This window comes from Ambystoma mexicanum, chromosome 6q (assembly GCF_040938575.1).
Source record: "Ambystoma mexicanum isolate Mex_15411 chromosome 6q, UKY_AmexF1_1, whole genome shotgun sequence".
Classification (NCBI taxonomy): Eukaryota; Metazoa; Chordata; class Amphibia; order Caudata; family Ambystomatidae; genus Ambystoma; species Ambystoma mexicanum.
The window spans coordinates 1,036,165,280-1,036,186,307 of NC_090937.1; the positions used below are offsets into that span (position 1 = coordinate 1,036,165,280).

The following is a 21,028-nucleotide window of genomic DNA, read 5'->3' on the forward strand; positions in this document are numbered from 1 at the left end:
TCATACTCGCCATTCTTGCTATGCATTAATAATAGTTGGTGTTTTTTTTATTCTAGAGCGTTCCTGGGTTATTTCCCCGTTTCTACAATAGAATTGGTTCACATTAGGCATACATCTCCTATCATATAGTGATAATATTTTTATTCCTATTCATTTCATTAGTTGAGTTTCTCTTTCCCATATCGGGTCGAATCTCTCGGTATTTGTCAATTACATTGGTCAAATTTGCAAGGTTCTTAGGGTCCAGGCCCCACACCAACATAATCAACTCTCAGTGACATCCTTTTTCTGTCCATATTGAACTAAAACGTTAACTCAATGAATCCTCTATAGAAGAACACCCAATCCAGTTACCTAGTATCGTGTTGGAATCTGTCTGTTTAACTCTTACCTTTGCATTGGTGGGTGCTCTCATTTAGTCGGGGGAGGGGTGAAAGCGTGTATACCCTTGCACAATTAAGTAAAAATGTAATTTAATTAATTCCGATAGAGTCATTTATAATGTGGTGATCTTTTTGTCAAAATTCAAAATTGACAAAGGATTATCCCAGTGCACTGTAAATGGCTCAAGTGTGTAATGTAATTGGGTAACCCTGCTGTTCAATTGAATGTGCTAGTGTTCCCAAAATGAAAGTCCAAACACCTTGCATTCCCTTTAAAAACAAATTGTGAAAACAAATGTTCCCTTTCAGTCCAAACCAGAATCCCAAGGACCTGCATGTCATGCAAATAAAAAGCCCAAAACTATTTTCCCATTGAGTTACTTTCCTGACTTTGCCTTTCAAATAAAAAACCCAACCCGATTTGTTTTTATTGTGTCTATTTGTCAAGCCCTGCCTTTTAATTAAAAGCCAAATGATTTTGCTACTGTATTCCCACTCCCTGTACCTTGCCTTTAATTTAAGGGGTCATTTATAACTGATGTCTGGGGACAGGGGGGGGTTGTTGGGAGAAAAAGCTTGATAACAGACTAAGCAATCGCTGGGTGAATTATATTGTTTGAGGGTAAAATTGCAAGAAATCTGATGTAAAGTGATAACTGTCCATCTCTAAATCTTACCTTTGTGGTTTAGTATCTGTACAATCATTAGAAACCTGTGTTAATCAATTGGTGCAAGAAATTTGAATTTGTGATATTGTGTAGTGTCACAGCGTTGGTGGCTGATGTTTTGGTTGCTGTTAAATTTTGTCAAACCATAAATAAATATATATTCTTACTATATACTGGCCTGGTTCCTAGCTCATTGGTGGTACAGCGGGTATTTGTTTAGGTAGTGTGAGACAGGTTGGAGGCCTCAATAAAATTCAATCTGTATAAGCGCTTTGGGTGCGTGCCACCTTGCTTGGGGAGGCGGGAAAAGGAACTCCCTGAGTTGAAAGTGACTGTCTGATTAATCGTGAATCCCTGGTGGTGGTTGTTGGTAAACAGCATTCAAACTGTCCCGGATACCAGCCCTGGTGGTGGTCCTAGATAAGCAGCACTGGGACTGTCCCTGATACCAGCCATGGGGTTGCTAGGAAAACAGCACTTTGACTGTCCCTGATACTATCGTCCATGCTGTTAGGTAAACACCACATGGATTGACTTAGATAACAGGCCTAGGGATGGCGCTCAGTGAACAGTATTTGTACTGTTTCCAATACCAGCTGCGAGGGTGCTAGGTAAACATTATTTGGACTGAACTAGGTACCAGCCCCAGTAACAGCATACACGCTGTCCTGGATTCCTGCCTTGGAGGTGCTAAGTAAACATCATTCATACTGACCTTAATACTAGTCCTGTGGGTGCTTGCTGAACAGCATTTGGACTCCTGTGGAAAGCAGCCCTGGTGCTCGTGGATGGGAAGCAGCATTCAGGCTGTCCTGGATGCCAGTCTTGGAGATGGCCCGAGGTAACTAGCATTCAACCTGTGCCAGATTCCAGCCCTGGGGTTCTGAGTCAACCAAACATATACTGTCCCTGATGCCGACCCTGGTGGTGGTGCTAAATAGAATGAAATCGACTGAAAAAAGTCATATCTCAAATCATTTAATATAATAGATAGCAATTCCTACTATAATAAAAATGAAAATGGGTAACAACAATTAAATATTGGCATGCAATAATTTTCTCAACTCAAAATGGATTCCTCTTTTTAAACCAGCTTCTTTGATAGAGGGATCCATGTATACTCTCCATAACATACCCTTACCCAACAATGTTGTTACTAGCTGCCTCACCACTCTTCTCTATGCATGCTGCCAGGTGTGGTTTATTTCAAAAATTGACTTTGTTTATTCCGTTTTGAGAGATTCGAGATTTTGAGTTGCATATATTTTCCATTTAAGTTAATGGCGCCATTCTATCTTTTTCATTCTATGCTTATGCTTTTACCCACAAGTCTATTGAGAGTGTCAACAAAGATAGTCCCCCCAGTAGCAACTGCACAGCAGTCAACGAGGCATTAGACCACAGGAAATCACATGATGCTTTGTGGCAAACAGGCAGAATTCGACACAAGGCGCATTGACTTCTTTTGTAGATTGTATGTTAACCCTTCACCTTCACGGTGGCTCACAGACGGAGCAGAAGAGCTTGCTTGTTCACGCCAAAAAACAAGAAAATCTGTGACCTAATCGGAGAGCTGCTTTTTGAGTGAATCTTCTCTGAATAGGGAACGTAGCCTGTATCTTCGGCCATACCTGGGCTGTGATAGCTGTGTTACTTCGCCTGCCTGTCTGGCTGCTGGCTGTCGCCTGTCTTGATTAAGGTATGAAATACTGCAAAGTACTGTGCAACGTATGAGGCTACATTTTGGATTCCACTCTAGAGCAAATCTAGTTATTAGACATCTTAGTCTTGTCCAAATGAGCGAGAACTTTGACGTTATGTGTATCAATATAATGCAGTTGCAAAATTAATTTGATTCATTAATATTGTACCCATAACTATGTGGAACTTTATCTTCTGTTTCAAGTCTTGCCGTTCATCAATTAGAGGCATCACAAAAGGGAGGCTTTCGATGTTATTGGCTTTGGTCTATGGAGCCGTAATCAGCATATCATGGAATGCCAATCACTATGGCACTGACGATGTCGGAGAGTTGTGGAAATGGGAATGCATATAAATACATTGGAAAATAAATGATATGGGCCTCGTTACAGGTTTGGTGGTAATTCGGCAGTAAATCTACTGAATTGTTGCCACACTCAATTGCTGTTACTGTCTCCTGGTCCCGTGGAGTTACCACAGGATTACAAGTGGTGGTAATTCCCCATTTTTGGAGTCCATAGATTTAGGTAGATTTACTGCTGGCAGAATTACCGCACAGTAAATCTGCCCATTTTGGCAGTAAAGTGACAGATTCACTTCCAGATTATTGCTGGAGGTAAATCCTTCACTTTACCTCCAAAACCATAATTCAGCGGTGTGGGACAATGGTGGTAACCGGTTACCACCAAAAAAGTGATGGTAATGGAATTACCACCAAAAAAGCAGTGGTAACAAAGTTATTACCACTTTTTTCCCTGCAACGCTGAACTTGCAATGAGGCCTTATATCTTTTACAACATTTATCATATGCCCCATTTGTTTTTTAGTTTAACTCATTATAGCCGGTAAAATAGCTTAGAGGGTTGAGCACTCGTTGCTGTGATCTGTGCTTGATCTGCAAGTCACAGGTTTAAATCCCGGCAAGGTCAACTCAGCCTTTCATCCTTTCGAGGTCGATAAAGTGAGTACCAATTTCGATTAGGTAATAATAACGTATGTATATATGTTCTATGTAAAGCACTTTGGATAAAAGCGCTGTATAAATAACAAGTTATTATAGTTATTATCTTGGGTAGGAAAATGATTTTAATGAATTCATACCAATATGAAGAAAAGAAAGTAATTTAAATTGAATATATTTTCTTTCTATATTAATGTTATCCAAAGCACTGTACAAAGATCAGACATGATTCAATGATAACCCCAGAAAAATAATAGCATCTAGAAGGCGAATAGGGCCCAGGTCAACGTCAGACGGGTCCTATTGCTTGAAAGCAATCCAAGCTGACTTTAACCTTTTAACTGCCATGGGGTTTCCCCCCCAGTGCCAAGGCCTTTTTTGGTGATTTCAGTATTTTCAGTATTTCACCATGCAAAGCCTTCTAACATTTTCTCCTTCATTAACGCCTTAAGTGCCAAGAACGAGCTATCTCGTCCTTGGCACTGGGGAGGTAATCCCAAGGACGAGATACCTCGTCCTTGGCACTTCTTAAACAAAGATCCAGAAATGGGACCCAGTTCAATGAAGATCAATGGTAGCACATTCCAAAGCTTGAACGTAAAGCAGTGTAGACTAACCACAGTGTTTGCCAGGGGCAGTTTAAATAGCACACAAAACCAAAGCAAAAACTCCTAGAGGGCTAAGAAAAAGAACTATGTTATGCTATTTTGTGTTATGTAATGTTATGAATGATTCTCCTCGTTCCTAAAATATAGATTCTATCAATTTCCCTCCCTGCCCACAACCCCACCATGCAGGGCCCACAAGGGTCTTCCAGATCTCCTTTAACATCTGCATGCAACCCCTCCCCTCCATCCTGGACCCCTTTCATTGCTATGCTGGCAACATCCAAATCCTCATAACCTTCTAGCCCAGTGCAGCCCAGAGCGTAGCTACATCCTCCTGCATCTCCCACTCAGTGACAGTCAGCAGCCTACACCTGTAAGGAGAAAAAACGGAGAGGTTCCTATTAGGCCAACCCATTGACAAACCTCTTCTCTTTCCCTCCAGCCTAGAAGCCCCCTTCCCCCACTACGCCAGACAAAGTGAAAAACCTAAGGGGCATCTTTGACTCCTAGATGTCATTGGAACCCCAGGACAAGACCATTTGCAAAGTAAAACAAGATTGCGACTCCATATGTTGAAAACAACCCTCCCCCACGCCCACTCCTGGATCCTGAACACAAATCCGATCTGGTGTGTTCCTTGGTTCTCCCCCACCTAGGCTACTGCAACATCCTAGTGTCTGAGGCACACACAAAACTCACCAAGGGACTCCAATCGTCCAAAATAGGGCTGCCGGGCCCATCCGGGGAGTGAAGACAAGGAACCACATTGCCCCCATTCTGAATCCCTTGGCTAGCTCCTGATTGAACACAGATGCACATTTAAAGTCTTCTAGATTATCCAGAAATCCCTGTACAGTCCTGCACCAACCTACCTAACATCCCGGTTCACACCCACCAATTCACACAGAGAACTGATATCGGCCAATCGGACCTGATATTTGCCCCGAGATGCAAATAATCCTTAGCTGGTGGCAAAAGATCTTCAAATGTAGGTCCACACCTGTGTAACATCTTACCTAATGCATTGTGTACACCAATAGACGTTAAAGGAAAGTGTAGGCCATTCTGATTACCCGAGTGCTTAACGCTGGCCCTGCTTAATTCAAAGAGTACTCTTCTGCTTTGCCATCCGCCCCATTTGGCCCCTGGTGCATAACCTTGGGGTCTTTGGACGCACTGATTGTTCCGATTACTGTTAGATATGATCGGCCCCTCTTCCCTTCTTCCCTTTGTGTCCATCCCCTCTGTCCTCACTCCCTCCTGTCTGTGCATTGAAGCACCCTGCCACAATATAGTGCTTTACAAAAGACCAATAAAATAAACATTTTTGTTAAAAGTTATGTTTTGTTACAGGCTTTTATAGCGCTCCTAATCACCATCACAGTCGTCTCGGAGCCCCTGGGCTTGTCTGGAATGCAGCCTATTGTGCTGAGCCTGGGGCACCCAAACCTTGGTCTGTGGAGGAAACGATGTAGGGGGCAGATAGGAGGATGGGAAAGAGGGTACAGCTGCCTCAGACACAGGGAGAGGCTGGTGTAGCAGTTAGCAGGGGGATGCAAATCATTTCTGACAGTTTGGCTGCATGTGGACCATAGATGAGATGGCAGAAAGGAAGGTATATTATAGATTGTTTGGAATCTAATGGGACGTGAATGTGAGGCAGTTTCAAACAGCAATGGGTATTTAATAACATGTAGGGGCTGGTTTACTAAGCAAAATAAGTATCTTAAGTAAGACAACATGTACTAAACTCAAAAAAATAGATGAATTAGAATGTAAGCCATTTTTTGATTCAACAGTAACTTACACAATTTTGTGTAGCTCACTAAATCAGCCTCACATATATGTTTGTTTTGGGCTGATTCACTAAACTCAAAAACAATTGTGTAAATCCAACTAAATTAGCTAAGCTAAGTAAGTAGAATTTAAGCCATTTGTTGGTGTCAGTGTAACTTACACTATTTGTTTAGCTTAGTAGATCAGCCCGTAGTGTTCGGATCCCCAATGGTCTAGAGATGTGCTACAGCCACTCAGGTACATTGTGGTGGCTTCTTGACCCAGTAATGCCTTAAACTTTTTCACGGGACAAACCCCAGAATGGTCATTCCGAGACAGCCACGCCTGGGGCCAGGAGTGGTCCAGTCAAGACTGTATGTAGACACTACACATTGTATAAAACACTTTTGGAGAGATGCAATAAGATAAGGACAAACGTGCCACACAAGAAGTCTTTTTTTGTGGGGGGGGGGGGCGTGGGGTTTAGTGGATGGAATTGCAGTTTTCTAAACTTTATATTTCAGAAGTAATATTGTATTCTCTATTGCAGGAAATTATACTTTGAGAATCGATCTTGTGGACTTCGAAGGGAACCGGCGTTTCGCACAATACAAGCGTTTTAGAGTTGGAGATGAAGAGGTAATTATCTAATGTCCAATTAAAATGTGTCCCCCTTACTTGTACTCCATTTGCTTGCCATTGCTTTACAGATACGTCTGTACCACCAAGAAAACGTCAACTTCTTAAATTGTCTCGTTATAATTAGGCTCAACATGTGTGCAGCGATATTTTATTGCATTCGAGTTTAGTTGCAGTTGCGTTTTTCCTGTGGTACCAGCCCGTGTCCCTTTCATAGGGCCTCATTAGGAGTTAGGCGGAAAATCTGAAGTAAATCCTCCAAAAAATGGCCCTGAGGAATTACTGTTACCGCCACTTGGTCAGGCGGAATTTCCACCTGATTACAAGTGGTAGTGCCAGTGTAATTCCCCATTTATTTTGGGTCCGTCCATTGGACCAAATGGGGCTTTATTTGCGGCATTACTGAGGCAGAATTACTGCTGCGGCAATTCCACCAATTCTGACGATTTATCGGCATTGAGTGGGAAGATTTAACTCCAGGGTTTTGCTGGAGGCAAATCCTCCACTCAAAACACAAACCCATAATTTGCCACAGTGGTAAAATTGGCGGTAACACAGTTACCACCAATTTTACCATTTACCGCCCTACTCGTAACGAGGCTGATAGTCTTTGCAAGATAACACTAATGACAGGATTGCATGGTCGGCTATTTGGACATACTAGGCCACTGGCGATAGCTGTTCTATATCACACCAGTCACTAAAGAGCTGTGACAATTCTCAAACCAAGCTCACGTGTCTGATTCTGGAATTTGGAGTACGCAATCAATTCATAATGTCTTTATTCCAACGTTTTTCCCCTTAAAACAGCAGCAACAGAAATCACACCAAAAAATGCCCTTGCAAGGAAATTGTGATTTAATGAGTATTACCAACATGGCTGGCAAGTAGGGGTGGTTCTTCTAGGAGTGTGCCACAGGGCTTCCCCTCCATTACACTGCAAGCAGAGCTTATTCTTTTCACAAAGCTGAACCTTCAACAGAGAAGGCTTTACCAGTAAAAGAAAACAAGCCAAACCTCTCCCCAGTTACACGGAGATGCAGGATCCCATCACAAGTGATTAGTGCCACGTTTCCTGCACCACCGTAGTGCAAGGTTGGAGAGAGTGGGCGTAAAATCCTCAAGTACTTGGCTCAGGTTTTCCTTCATATTACGTCTGCCCAATGAAGGGTTAACCGTAGGCAGAATGACCACCTACTGCAGTAAATGTTCTAAAACGCCATGAAGGGACTTCAAAATAGGGACTAACACTGCAACCATGGCAGCAGCAATGTGGCAGATGTACTGCTAGCATGAGTGTCAGTAAGGGCCATAGTCTGTTGAGTTTTTCTTGCCCTCTTTCGATGCAATGCAGCATCACCTCGATTCATGGGAATGAACAATATATGCAGCGTTTGACACCGACCTAGAAAACATGTCAATGTTTGCCTCTGCAAGCAAAGGGGTTGGAATATCACATATTGTGTGAGCATTGGAGGTCAGTGTTCAGCATTCTAGCATTGCATATATGTTAAGAAGTGTTATGATTAGTCTGTTCTGGGGAATTCACTGGTCCTGTGTTGTAACAGAAGCTACATCCTTAGATGAACACATTAGACCCTCATATACTCATATGGTAAGTTGAGTGGCTTGGCTCAGCTTCCAGATACTCTTGGGATAAAGTGCATACATGGGAAAAGGAACACCCATCAGACCATCCATACACTGCCAGCTTTCACTAAAACTAACAAACATATACCACTCATTCTAAATCTTGCAACAACAGTTCTTGCATACCCATCCACGTGACATCACTGACATTCCATGCAGTAGCATTCATCCACATTACAAAACAGTGTACTGGGGTGGTGCATGCTCCACAGTGAGTAGCAGTGAAAGTGAGAGTGGGTCTGACCCCTCTAGTGGCCCAGCCTGTGTTATGATATGATATGATATGGCATTTGTAACACGCCTATACACAAGTGTTTCAAGGCGCGACGAGGCAGGGAGGGGGAACAAAGGGAAAGACACAACAATTCTACTAGGCCAGGTGTCGTTCAGATCGCGCAAGTGCAAGGGTAGAGGGAAGGGAAAAAGTGCAAGGGGAAAGTGCAGTACAGGGTAAGTAGAATAATAATAAATAATATGGCCAGCTGGTGGCAAGTGCAAGGTAAGTGCAGATAAGTGCTGGGAAGGGGGCTGAAGGGATACAGAGACAGTCCCGCAGTGCAGGGGTTGCCAAGGGAGGCAGTGCAAGGTGAGAGTGGCTGGGCCAAGGACCGAGATCGGTGAGAGTGGCCCAGTTGCAGATTCAGTGCAGTTTCAGTCAAGAATTAGCAAGGGAGAGGGGGAGAGAAAGCAGAAGCAAAGAGAAAGGTTTTGAGGTGCTTCCGGAACCGGAGATGGTTCTCCTCAAGTTTCAGGGAGGCAGGAAGGCTGTTCCAGAGGGAGGCCCCTGCCGCGGAGAGATATCTACCCTCAGCTCGTTGCTTGGAGAAGTGGCTGACCCTGAGGGAGTTGGAGGCGGATGAGCGAAGAGCTCGAGAAGGAAGATATTTAGGAAGAGAGAGTTGAAGGTATTTAGGCCCCAGAAGGCCTTGTGGACAATGCAGAGGGTTTTGAACTTAATCCTCGCCGCCACTGGGAGCCAGTGTAGAGATTTCAGTCCTGGAGAGATACGGTCCCTGGGCTTGAGGCCAAGGACAAGTCTCGCAGTCCTGTTCTGGATAGGTTGCAGGGGGAGGAGTGTAGAGGCAGGCAGATTTAGATAGAGGCTGTTACAGTAGTCCAGCTTCGAGAGAACCAGGGCTTGGGAGACAGTGAGCTTCTGGGGGAAGGAGAGGAAAGGAAGAATACCTCTGAGGAGGTGCAGCTGGTAGTGTGACTTCTTAGCGACGTCAGAGATGTGAGGAGAGAAGGAGAGTGTGGAGTCGAAGATGACCCCGAGGTTTTTTGCCTTGCAGGTAGGAGCAGGAAGAGGGCCAAGAGAGGCCGGCCATAGAGATGCAGGGAAGGAGGGAGTGGGTGTGCCGATGAGTAGAATCTCAGTCTTACTGGCGAGTCACTTCTTGCCAGGATAGCTGCAGCACTTAGGGGAGTTCCGCTGCTAGGGGAGAGAGTGCAGGCACTGACAGGTTCTGTGTCACTGTGTCCTTGAAAGGGCTTCCACCATGGTTATTGGGAGGTGGTATGCAGCCTCCCACCCATGTAGATGTCCTGGGGAGCAGGTTAGGTCAGTATTTTTAAAGGTGTATAGGGGAGAGGTGAGTACTTGCCTGTGTGAGCTGAGTGGCGGTGTCCTTGAGTGAATATCAGGATTTCCAAGGTGTCGTGAACCTCCCTTTGAGAGGACTAAATGGGTTGGATTGGTTTGGAGATGATCCACTTGGGATGAGGGCTTGGGATCTGCATCACGCAATATCACAGCACAGACTGGTAGCCTGTCCTGGGTTTCCACGTTACATCCTCAATACTCTGTCATGATAGTCTTATGCCTAATTGCATCTCTGGTGCACTTCCTGTCTTCACTTCTTCACTGTCTCTCTCCTCTACCTCCTCATGGGCCTCATCGATGCCACAGCACATAATCTTACCTCTACCTCTCTTTACTTCGATCCTTTCAGGCTTATTGGGTGTCTGATCTTTCTCTTCAACTACTCCCACTCATCTCTGCTGTTTCTTTTCTCCTCCACTTCCCCCTCTTTCTGCCCACCTGTTCTATCTTCAGCCCACTCTCAAGGGTGTCTACCTCCCTAATGCTCTCCTCCACATTCCTTCTCATGTCTTTTTTCAAACACCTTCTCAATGAACTCCTCTTCTTTCCTCTTGATATTTCCTCCAACTGTCTCCTCAATATTCTCTTTTCTCTCCTCCTTTTATCTTCCCCAACAATCTCCCCAATATACTTCTCCACCGCCCTTACCTCTTTCTCCTTCTGCTGTTTCTCTTTACCACCTCCTCCCCATCCTCTCCCACCTCCTCCCTGGTGTATTTTTTTCCTCATCCCTATTCTCTCTACTTATATTTCATCCGCACCCAGGTGTTCTCATGCCTAATGCTCTCCACCCCCATCCTCCTGATGTATTTTCCAAACTTGTTCTCAATTAACTCCTCCTCTCTCCTGCTATTTCCTCTAAGTGCCTCCTCAATATTCTCCTTCTCTCTGCTCCGGGTATCTTCTCCAACTGCTTGCTCATTATACTTCTCCACATCTCCTTCCTTAACTCCTCCTCCATGTGCTTATCCGTGATCTGCCCCTCTCTCCTTCTGGCCCCCTCTCTCCAGTCTTTGCCTTCCTGTTCTGCCTCAAGCTCTTTTTCTGTCCATCACCTTCCCAAACACCCGCAGTCCTCTCTCCCAGATCACGGGTTATAGAAGGATTTGTCCTGCCTCTGGGAGACCAGGGAACCACCTGTGGCTAAATCCTCTCAGGTGTGGGTCAGAATGATGTCTTACATCTGATTAGTTTAGTTGCGTCATTTCGCAGGCTTTCCACTATCCCAGGTCTAGATTCCCAGGCTGCGGGCCAAGCCTTGATTAAAGCCGGCCACTATCTCTGTCTGCCATTCGGTGCCTGTCTAAAGTGCTGGGGTTTGGGTCTGAGCATGGCCATCATCATTACATCTGCAGTCTACTTAGGGCCAATAATCAACAAAAAAAGTCAACACTCTACACCTCGCTCACTGACCCTGCTTACCTATGTCAGAATGGCCAATCGGCAAAATCTGCAATAGCTGCTATTGTTTACGCGCAGACCCTCCGAGACAGCCCACGCCTCTGCAGTCACCCTCGGTCATGCAGACATCGCATCCACTGCATTTCTTACAGAGCTTTCCTCCGAGCACAGCCACAACTGGACCAGTCTGTCATCATAACCAAAAGGCCGTCCTGCACCTTATACTGAAAGGAGCACACATTTGAATGTAGTATATAGTGCCTAAACTCCCCATCCATGCATGCATCTTACACTCGCTTTGGGCCAGTTCCAGCTCCGTATTTCACATCATTGGATGTCATTGGTGCATTTGATCCATCTTTAAGTTGATCTCAGTCCTGGACAATGGATGTTGCCAATTCATGAATCCCTCCATGGAAAACCTGCACATCCTTCTACTCAGCCTTGTAGGTTGTAGCCTGTGTAGGTACTGAAACGTTTGGCTGTTGTTGTGCACACTGCTCTTTCAAACACCCAGCCGGGTGATGGCACGCTGCTCTTTCAAACACCCAGCCGGGTGATGGCAAGCTGCTCATTCAGACACCCAGCCAGTGGATGGCACGCTGCTCATTCAGACACCCAGCCGGATGATGGCACACTGCTCATTCAGATGAAGGCCTGCTGCTCATTCAGACACCAAGCCAGTGGATGGCACGCTGCTCATTCAGACACCAAGCCGGGTGATGGCACGCTGCTCTTTCAAACACCCAGCCGGATGATGGCACGCTGCTCATTCAGATGAAGGCCTGCTGCTCATTCAGACACCAAGCCAGTGGATGGCACGCTGCTCATTCAGACACCAAGCCGGGTGATGGCACGCTGCTCTTTCAAACACCCACCCGGATGATGGCACGCTGCTCATTCAGATGAAGGCCTGCTGCTCATTCAGACACCAAGCCGGTTGATGGCATGCTGCTCATTCAGACACCCAGCCGGGTGATGGCATGCTGCTCATTCAGACACCCAGCCCGGTGATGGCACGCTGCTCTTTCAAACACCCAGCCGGGTGATGGCACGCTGCTCATTCAGATGAAGGCCTGCTGCTAATTCAGACACCAAGCCGGTTGATGGCATGCTGCTCATTCAGATACCCAGCCGGGTGATGGCATGCTGCTCATTCAGACACCCAGCCGGGTGATGGCATGCCGCTCATTCAGACACCCAGCCGGGTGATGGCAGGCTGCTCATTCAGACACCCAGCCGGGTGATGGCATGCTGCTCATTCAGACAGAGAGCCGGGTGATGGCATGCCGCTCATTCAGACACCCAGCCGGGTGATGGCAGGCTGCTCATTCAGACACCCAGCCGGGTGATGGCATGCTGCTCATTCAGACAGAGAGCCGGGTGATGGCATGCTGCTCATTCAGACAGAGAGTCGGGTGATGGCATGCTGCTCATTCAGACAGAGAGCCAGGTGATGGCATGCTGCTCATTCAGACAGAGAGCCGGGTGATGGCATGCTGCTCATTCAGACAGAGAGCTGGGTGATGGAATGCTGCTTGTTCAGACACCCAGCCGGGTGATGGCAGGCTGCTCATTCAGACACCCAGCCGGGTGATGGCATGCTGCTCATTCAGACACAGAGCCGGGTGATGGCATGCTGCTCATTCAGACACCCAGCCGGGTGATGGCATGCTACTTCTTCAGACACCCAGCCGGGTGATGGCATGCTGCTCATTCAGACACCCAGCCGGGTGATGGCATGCTGCTTATTCAGACACCCAGCCGGGTGATGGCATGCTGCTCATTCAGACACAGAGCCGGGTGATGGCATGCTGCTCATTCAGACACCCAGCCGGGTGATGGCATGCTGCTTCTTCAGACACCCAGCCGGGTGATGGCATGCTGCTTCTTCAGACACCCATCCGGGTGATGGCATGCTGCTCATTCAGACACAGAGCCGGGTGATGGCATGCTGTTCATTCAGACACCCAGCCGGGTGATGGCATGCTGCTTCTTCAGACACCCAGCCGGGTGATGGTGCTGCCTCATTCACTCAGACTGAAACATCAGGCATTATCCACCTCAGTTTGATTTTTGACATTCGCATTAGAACCAATAACCAGCTCCAGTATGATCCAGCTATTTTCTACAGAGTATCATTCCCTAATTTGCAATTGGACCATTCCAAAACATCTTTATTTTATTTTTTTAGAGATACATATTTGGCACAGCACAGACCCCGTTCCCAGAAAAGCCGTGCACTTTACAGGGAACAAGTATTGTTGCAGTAGCTCCATGGATATGAGGTGCCGGACTTAGGAAAGTGTGGGGCGCGGGGAGATAAATGTAACCGGGACAATATAAGCGGTGCACTGTACAGTTGGCTCTTGCATTAAACATATTTCAAATCAAGGCAGAAAAAGGATCTACCAAGAATCACACGTTTTTGAAAGTAGAACCCAAATCCCAAAGCCCCAAGTGAGACGCTTCGCCACTAGAGCAGCACACCTGCTCCCAGAATGCCTTCCTGGGCCCGGCCATGATTGGTTTATCGACATGTACTGCAGATATCAGGCAGTTTCCTGTCCTTCCCATTGGATAAGACGCTGGTTGGCTCGCCAGTCCCTTCCTTTATGTGCATGCGTTCCTGCCTGTGGCAAGCACCTAGATGCTTTTATTTTCCTTTTTTAGCGCGGTTAGTTTATTATTGAGTAAGCTGGCTGCCTGTTTCTTGTAATGGGATCAGTCTGCTTGCCGTAGTTAGCCTGTTGACGTTTGCTGCACTGTGCGCCAGTTGTGTGTACGCCTGTGAACAAAAGGTGCGAAGTTTGGTGATTCACAAAGGCTTAGTACCAACCTATCGCGCACTTTACGCTACGGTCATTTAGCCTCTGGTGCATGGAATAATGTTCAGAATTGCATGAAAGAAAACGTGGAGCATCGAATGGGCATTTGCGTCTGAAAACGGGGCGCTGGACTCAATAGATATGTTTCTGTTCATCGCAACACATGTTCGAATTTCCTTCAGTTACAAGTTTAATGCTTTCTGCCTGTTTCCCAGTCATTAGATATGTGTCTGTTCCTATCAACAAGCGTTGAAACAGAAGCAACGTTTCCAAAAAGTATTTCATTACTGAATAGACAGTCAATAAATACCTGCCATTTGCATGTTTTAAATTTAATAATTATAGCACTACTTCAATTTACTCAAAACTAAAGCACTCATTATGAGTATGGTGGTAATTGTTGAAGCTGGTGGTATTTCAATTACCACATTTACCACATGTGGTGTTCCTTAGGAATGCCCTAGCTAGCAAATACTAACTGACTTTGAGGTCAAATACCTTATATATTTTACTCCAGTTTTTACCTCCACCCAAAAGTTGATGGTGGTAACATTTCTTTAAAGTCCACTACAGTTTGGAAACGTTGTTTTCATGTAGTCAAGGGACACTCTTGCGCTTTCCTTCCCTGTAGGACAACATCTTGATGTGGCCTTGAAAGGGGGTGAAAAAGGGGGAATCTTTGATGGGTACCTACTCATCCACTTTGCAATGAATTTCTAAGAGGGGTCAGCAGTGAACCGTTCCTGCATTGTACATTTTTCTATGCAGCATGATCTCCAACTATTCATAATCCATCACTTTCCACAAAATAAGGGTGGAAATGGTTTATAAAATGACCATACTAACATACACAGATTTAGGTCAATACACATCTGTTACCAGTGTACAGATAGTATTCTCATAACTAGAGACCCCAACATGTTTCCATGCGGTAACTGTAACTACAGCAAGCAGTAATCCGAGGATTAAATCTGCCAAAATCATAATCAAAATAAAAAAAACAAGTAGATAGCTGGAGCCCTACACAAGAAGACTTCCCCCAGGCCCAGCCAATAAATCAGTGTAATATGACAGGTGACAGAGATAGTATAGGCTGCTTACAGGTGCCCAAAACATCGGTTTAACACCGCTAGTGAGGGCTACTTACACAATGCAAAGCACTGTATCCATCCTGAAATGGCATCCAACAGTACCTCCCTACTATTCAGTATTCTATGTATTACTTTCATTTCATTAACTCAGTAAAGTGTGTCACAACTAAAAAGGCAAGAGCACAAGCTTGGTATCTACAATCATAATTCTTACATGCACATTTACTGCATCACAAAAAGCAGTGACCCACAAACAGTATAAAAGAAATGCACGATTTGCCCAAGATGTATTGCAAGCCCACCACAAATCAATGTCCATCAGCCGCCATTTCACCATAGCAACTGCAATATGTATTTTCACCAAATTCTTCTTCTGAACCATTAGTGTCCAGTCAGAACAACCACACAGCATCTTTTGACAATCCTATCCCAAAGATGGCATCACTATCAAGGTCATGCAGTCTCGGGAGGATAGCTCAGAGGCAACGCGCTCGCCTTGGAAGCAAGACGACACAGAACAACACAGGTTCGATCCCCAGGCGCACGCTTAGAAACCTCTGGGTATTAAACGCGTTATAAATAACCAATTATATCATATCTAACACACACGTGTTCATGTAAACACGTAGAATACCAATATGACATGTCCAGGCCAACAGTGCCTCCCAGTATACTGGCATTGCCATCAGTTGACATCAGACATTGGACCAAAGCCATATTCAGTCATTATTCAGCTGTACATACTTGGCACATTTCTCCTACTGAAGTTTAATTCTAGGTTCAACTCTTGAAAAGGGATGGAATCCCTGCCACGAGACATTTGTCTCAGAACATGCATTCCAGCAGACATTCAGCCCTGCCTTCTCAGAAACTTTCCATCACTTAAAATTCATGGGTTGAACAACGAAGAGGAGTCTGCAGAAAGCAGCCATTCATAAGGAATGTTGACTTAAAGCAATGTCAAACCTGCAACAAGTCAGCCGTTGATCTAGGAACTTGAACAGATTTCCATCAGAGTCTGGCAAATAGGGGAAGGATTCAGACATCTATTGGCACTGGGCAACCCTGGTCACAAAGTGGGGTCTCATATGCCAGAGCGCACCTGAAAAAAGTGCTTTCAGTTGCCCTTTAAGTATCACTTAGTAATATCATATGGGTGTGAACCCACATTGATAGGGTGACCAGATCTAAAAAGTTAAAAAACGGGACAGGACAACTAACATAAAAGTGGGACTAACTCTTGAAAGTGGGTGTACACTTCAGTAGCGGTTGGAGAAGGGGGTTTAAGTTTTACTGTTCAAATAGACTCCTATTATAATTCATTTATCACAAACTAACACTATCTGAAGTTGTAAAATGCAGCATTTCTTCTGTGCGAGATTGTGCATTCCTGTCTGACAGCTATGAAGACCTACTATTAAAAACCTGGACCACTGCATGATCATGAAAAAGGGGGACAGAGCACCCACATCTGGGACAGTCCCGGCAAAACCGGGTTGTCTAGTCACCCCACGATATTGAAAGCCCTTTGGCTGACATGCTGCTATCACTTGCTCTGCCACCCACAGACTGTTGGCGCCCTAGATTTGCTGGATAAAAACATGGTCACCTCATCATTAACCCTAGCGTCCAACCTTGCCTAGTTTTATTCCGTTGCGATGCGCTTGCCCGACATTTGTTCCAGAGCCCCACATTGCATGCAAATATATGTCAAGGCAGGGGCGTTGCGTTGCTAAGAGGGAAATGGGGGCTATAGCCCTGGGTCTTTTGGTTGTAGCCCCAGATAGAATCTCAGGGGCTACAACCACCAAAAGGCTCCTAGCCCCGAGTCCCGACAGTCCCGACATTAGCGTAGCCCCGGATCTTTTCCAGACCTAGCAACACCCCTGTGTCAAAGTGTCAATGCTTCACATGCTCTACAAAACCTGTGCCCTGATATTTGTATTGTCTTAAGCTTGTTTGCGACTCTCCACAGCTGACACAAGCATCTGATTTCTTCGAGGTACCGTCCTTCTCTGAGCGGGTTTTCAGGCCCCTGAGTGCAGCCAGGCAAGCCTCGCTTCAGACCAGACAGGCGTTTCCTTAAAAGCATGTTCCTAAAAAGGTGTGCAGCCAAAATGACGGGTGACGACACCTTGTTCTTTATTCACCGGATCTGGCATTGATAACCCGGCTTCTTCTGTTAGAGACCGGCGAATGCTGCCTCCGCAACGGAAGCGACCATCTAACACGGTCAGAAAGGGGTGTCTCACCATACTGTCAGACGTCTTTTGAGCATAACATCTGCAAAAAGCTTCTCAGCTTAAATGTATGGGGGCCTCTCCAGCCACCAAAGGTATTGTAATCCGGAAGAAGAGAAACTCCCTGTGAATGTAACAGGGTGGGGAAGGTGAATTTTCCGTGGGATGCTCAAATTCATGTTTGTGTGGTTTTCTCCAACTGATCCATGGTACGAACAGAGTGGCACTGTAGTGCGAAGTACCTAGTTAGTATTCTGTCACATATAGGCGAAAAATGGCAGCCTCCTCAATCTCACTCCAAATGGGGATGTGATTTGCGGGTCGATACTGCAGGTGTAGCGTCCGAGAATGCAGGGGTCGTGGCCGTGACCCCCAAATGACGTACCTGACCTTGCATCTACCACACTCCCTGGTCCCAAATCCTGTAACGAATCCCTCAGCTGAAGAAATATGAACACCCTATGGTACAAGACGGGGTGGTCCAACTAGACCAATGATGACAAGATACTGTTTATCAACTGATAATAAAACATCATATTTATTTTACAAATACGGAAGACAGTTTCACAGAAATTAATAAGTTAGGCTCAATGCACAAAAAAATCATCCCTCCACATTCTATTCACTCATGACTCACACAAGCATTCAGCATACCGACATACGTTTCGTGAATAAGGTAAAGTGATGTTACCATCTCAAATTATAATCAAATAAATGTCACTTTAACACTCTAATATTGAACGATGTGACCCTCTGTGCATCTCCAGGGCTAAGAAAACTATTGTCGACACATGTTTCAGTTGAGTTCTCAAACAAGGGTAGGGTCCCCTTGCACAGTTATTTTGATCAACCTTCCTCAAGACGGAGTGCGAACGCCAATTGCACGTTGCCACTCCATATACAAAAAAGGTGGGGGGTGAATCGGGAGAGCCTCAGTTGTCCTCTGGACTACCAGGGGCCGGTGGCTCGGCAATATGGAAAGAATCCTAGCGTGGGTACTGCCAGTAGTGGGGCTCCACATCAATATAGTACCTCACTCCTATGGTGGGCATCCTAAATGTGGACCATTTGTCCGGCTCGGCATGGTTCGTGACGGGCGCCAGGTCACTAATGGCTACAACACCTGTTGTCCTGCTAAAAATGAGCACTTCTTATGTCTGCTCGTGCACCCAGTTTGTCGCGGCTTGGGTAGGCGCGAGTCACTGTAATTCAGGCACTGCCTGGCTGTATAGCTCAAGAGATGAGTCTTGACATTTGCGAAATGCGGCTGTAATCCGCGTCTTGGATCCAATATGATGTTTTACTATAAATTGATGAACAGTATCTTGTCATTTTTAGTCTAGTTGGTCCACCCCCTCTTTTCCCATTGTATACCCGCCTGGAGGACCATAGACATAGTACCAGGTATCCCTTATTTTTAGTACACCCTATGATACAGGCAGCTCAGGGAAAGAGAAACTACCTATGCTTAAAGATATTTTCAACATCAGGGGTGGGGGGGTGCAAGAACCTAGGCCTCTTGCTCTTAGCATACCGAAATTCTGCAAAATCTTATAGCCAACCCCAAACTCCCTCTTAGGCACCGGGGCAGGCAGGGCCGTGTGAACAAATACAAAATCTGTGGCAAGGCAGTTATTTTAATGGTATTAATCTTTCTTCAGAACCCAAAATGATTAGGAGTGAACCTTTCCAAATCATCCCTTTTGCTAGTACCACCTTAAAGTTGACTGCAGTTTTCTTAACATCTTGCACAGCTTTCATGCCAGGGTACCAAACGTGAAGCAGACCAGGAATTGCCTGATGAACGACTAAGGTTCTGTGTTGCCTGAAAGCCATCGCCCTGATGGACCAAGGTCCTAGCAAGCCGCACTGCGCACAGCAAGTCCTTACGTTTTAGTGCATACTGAGGCAGCTTTCAACCTGCGAATCAACATACTAAGAAAGTTGAAATGAGCACCTGGGATGTTCATATGTTGGGCAGCAGTTTCACTGAACCAAAGAGCTCATGCCCCCCATTGCCTTTAGCGCTTCACTTAGGCTAATGGGAGGCGTCTCTAATCAGCTATTCCTCTCATCTGCCAGTTCCCTGATCCTTCTTACACAGGGGTTGTAATGTATGTATTTGAGAGAGAGCTAGAGAGAGAGAGAGAGAGAGACAGAGAGAGAGAGAGAGAGAGAGAGAGAGAGAGAGAGAGAGAGAGAGAGAGAGAGAGAGAGAGAGAGAGAGAGAGAGAGAGAGAGAGAAACAGAGCCAGATAAAGAGCAGGTGTTTTGACAGTGGCAACCTGAAAACGTGGACTGGCAGCTGCTAGAACACCAGCGCATTCCAGGGTGCATGGGGACTGCTCACAATGACTCTACCAGAGGTCAACCCCTACCAGGGCAATGCAAGGATGTGTACTGAATGGATGATCTGAAGGCCCATTAAGGTCTGCATTGACTGCTCCCCGCACAAACACGTTCACATTCTTTATTCAACACACAATACTACACATACCAACAAAGTCACCCCTCCCCCCAACGAGGCAACTGAACACCCCTCCCAACAAACATCAACCATCTGACCGCTACACCTCTCCGGCTAACTTCCCTATCACACCCGCAACCAACGCATGCTCTCTTTGATGGCGCATGCGGCTCCCATTTGGATACAGATATACCGCAAGCGCGCTCAACAAGCACCACCTATAGCACACCAGTACTTCCAAACTGCACTTCTCTGGTGCCACAATGATGTGTCGGCTTATCATCCAGAATTCAAGAAATGCTCTTGTGTGTGAAACACTATTTTTGGCAGCAGAACATAACTGCCTGAATTCAGAAATGCATAGTCATGTGGGGTAGTGCCAGAGCTAAGGCAGATCAGCACAAACCTGCAGTATTGTTAAAACTTTACCTAAACCCCTTGCACGGTGGCACACAATTTGCTTTGAGTCTAATGTGGAATTGCCTGATGTGAATGAGTGCATTGCTTTGTAGTTCATGATAGACCTTCTCTGAAAATGCATAACTGCCTGTTAGCCGGGCTCTGTGTACATGTGCATTCACAGGGGTTCCCTTATGGTTGAATATCCCCATCACAGAACACAGTGGAGGTCCTGGTTTTGATGAACTTTCTGTGGAACATCTGGAATAGAAATGTTTACCCACTTGCAACTACCCAGCAGCAGGTGTCCAACCCAAAAGAGAGAACAGTGTACTTTGCAGCAGACCCTACTTGAGAGAATAGTACTTACATGGCATCAAAGTAAAATTGCTGGTAATGAAAAAGACCGGCGGTATTTCAAATACCTCCTCTTTTATTCCCACCTGATTATGGACCTAGAGATGTATACCAAAGGCGGTCTTCCTTGGGTTCACAGCGTGAAGTAAATTCCACCCAATTATGAGGGGAAATACCTTCTAATTTCCTCAAAGGGTGGAGGTAAAAGTTAAAACCTAAAAAAAAACCTTTTCCTTCACTTATGTGAAGGGATGTA

General features: G+C 45.7%; 1 protein-coding gene across 3 annotated transcripts in view; it reads left to right on the plus strand.

The window, feature by feature from the left end:
- FGL1 (fibrinogen like 1) overlaps positions 1–21,028 on the plus strand; it is a 533,869-nt gene that overhangs the window by 464,084 nt on the left and 48,757 nt on the right. For all 3 annotated transcript variants that reach the window (XM_069631565.1, XM_069631566.1, XM_069631567.1), the window contains one exon: positions 6,648–6,736. In XM_069631565.1, coding sequence (XP_069487666.1) covers positions 6,648–6,736 — 89 coding nt within the window. The remainder of the gene's footprint in view (positions 1–6,647; positions 6,737–21,028) is intronic.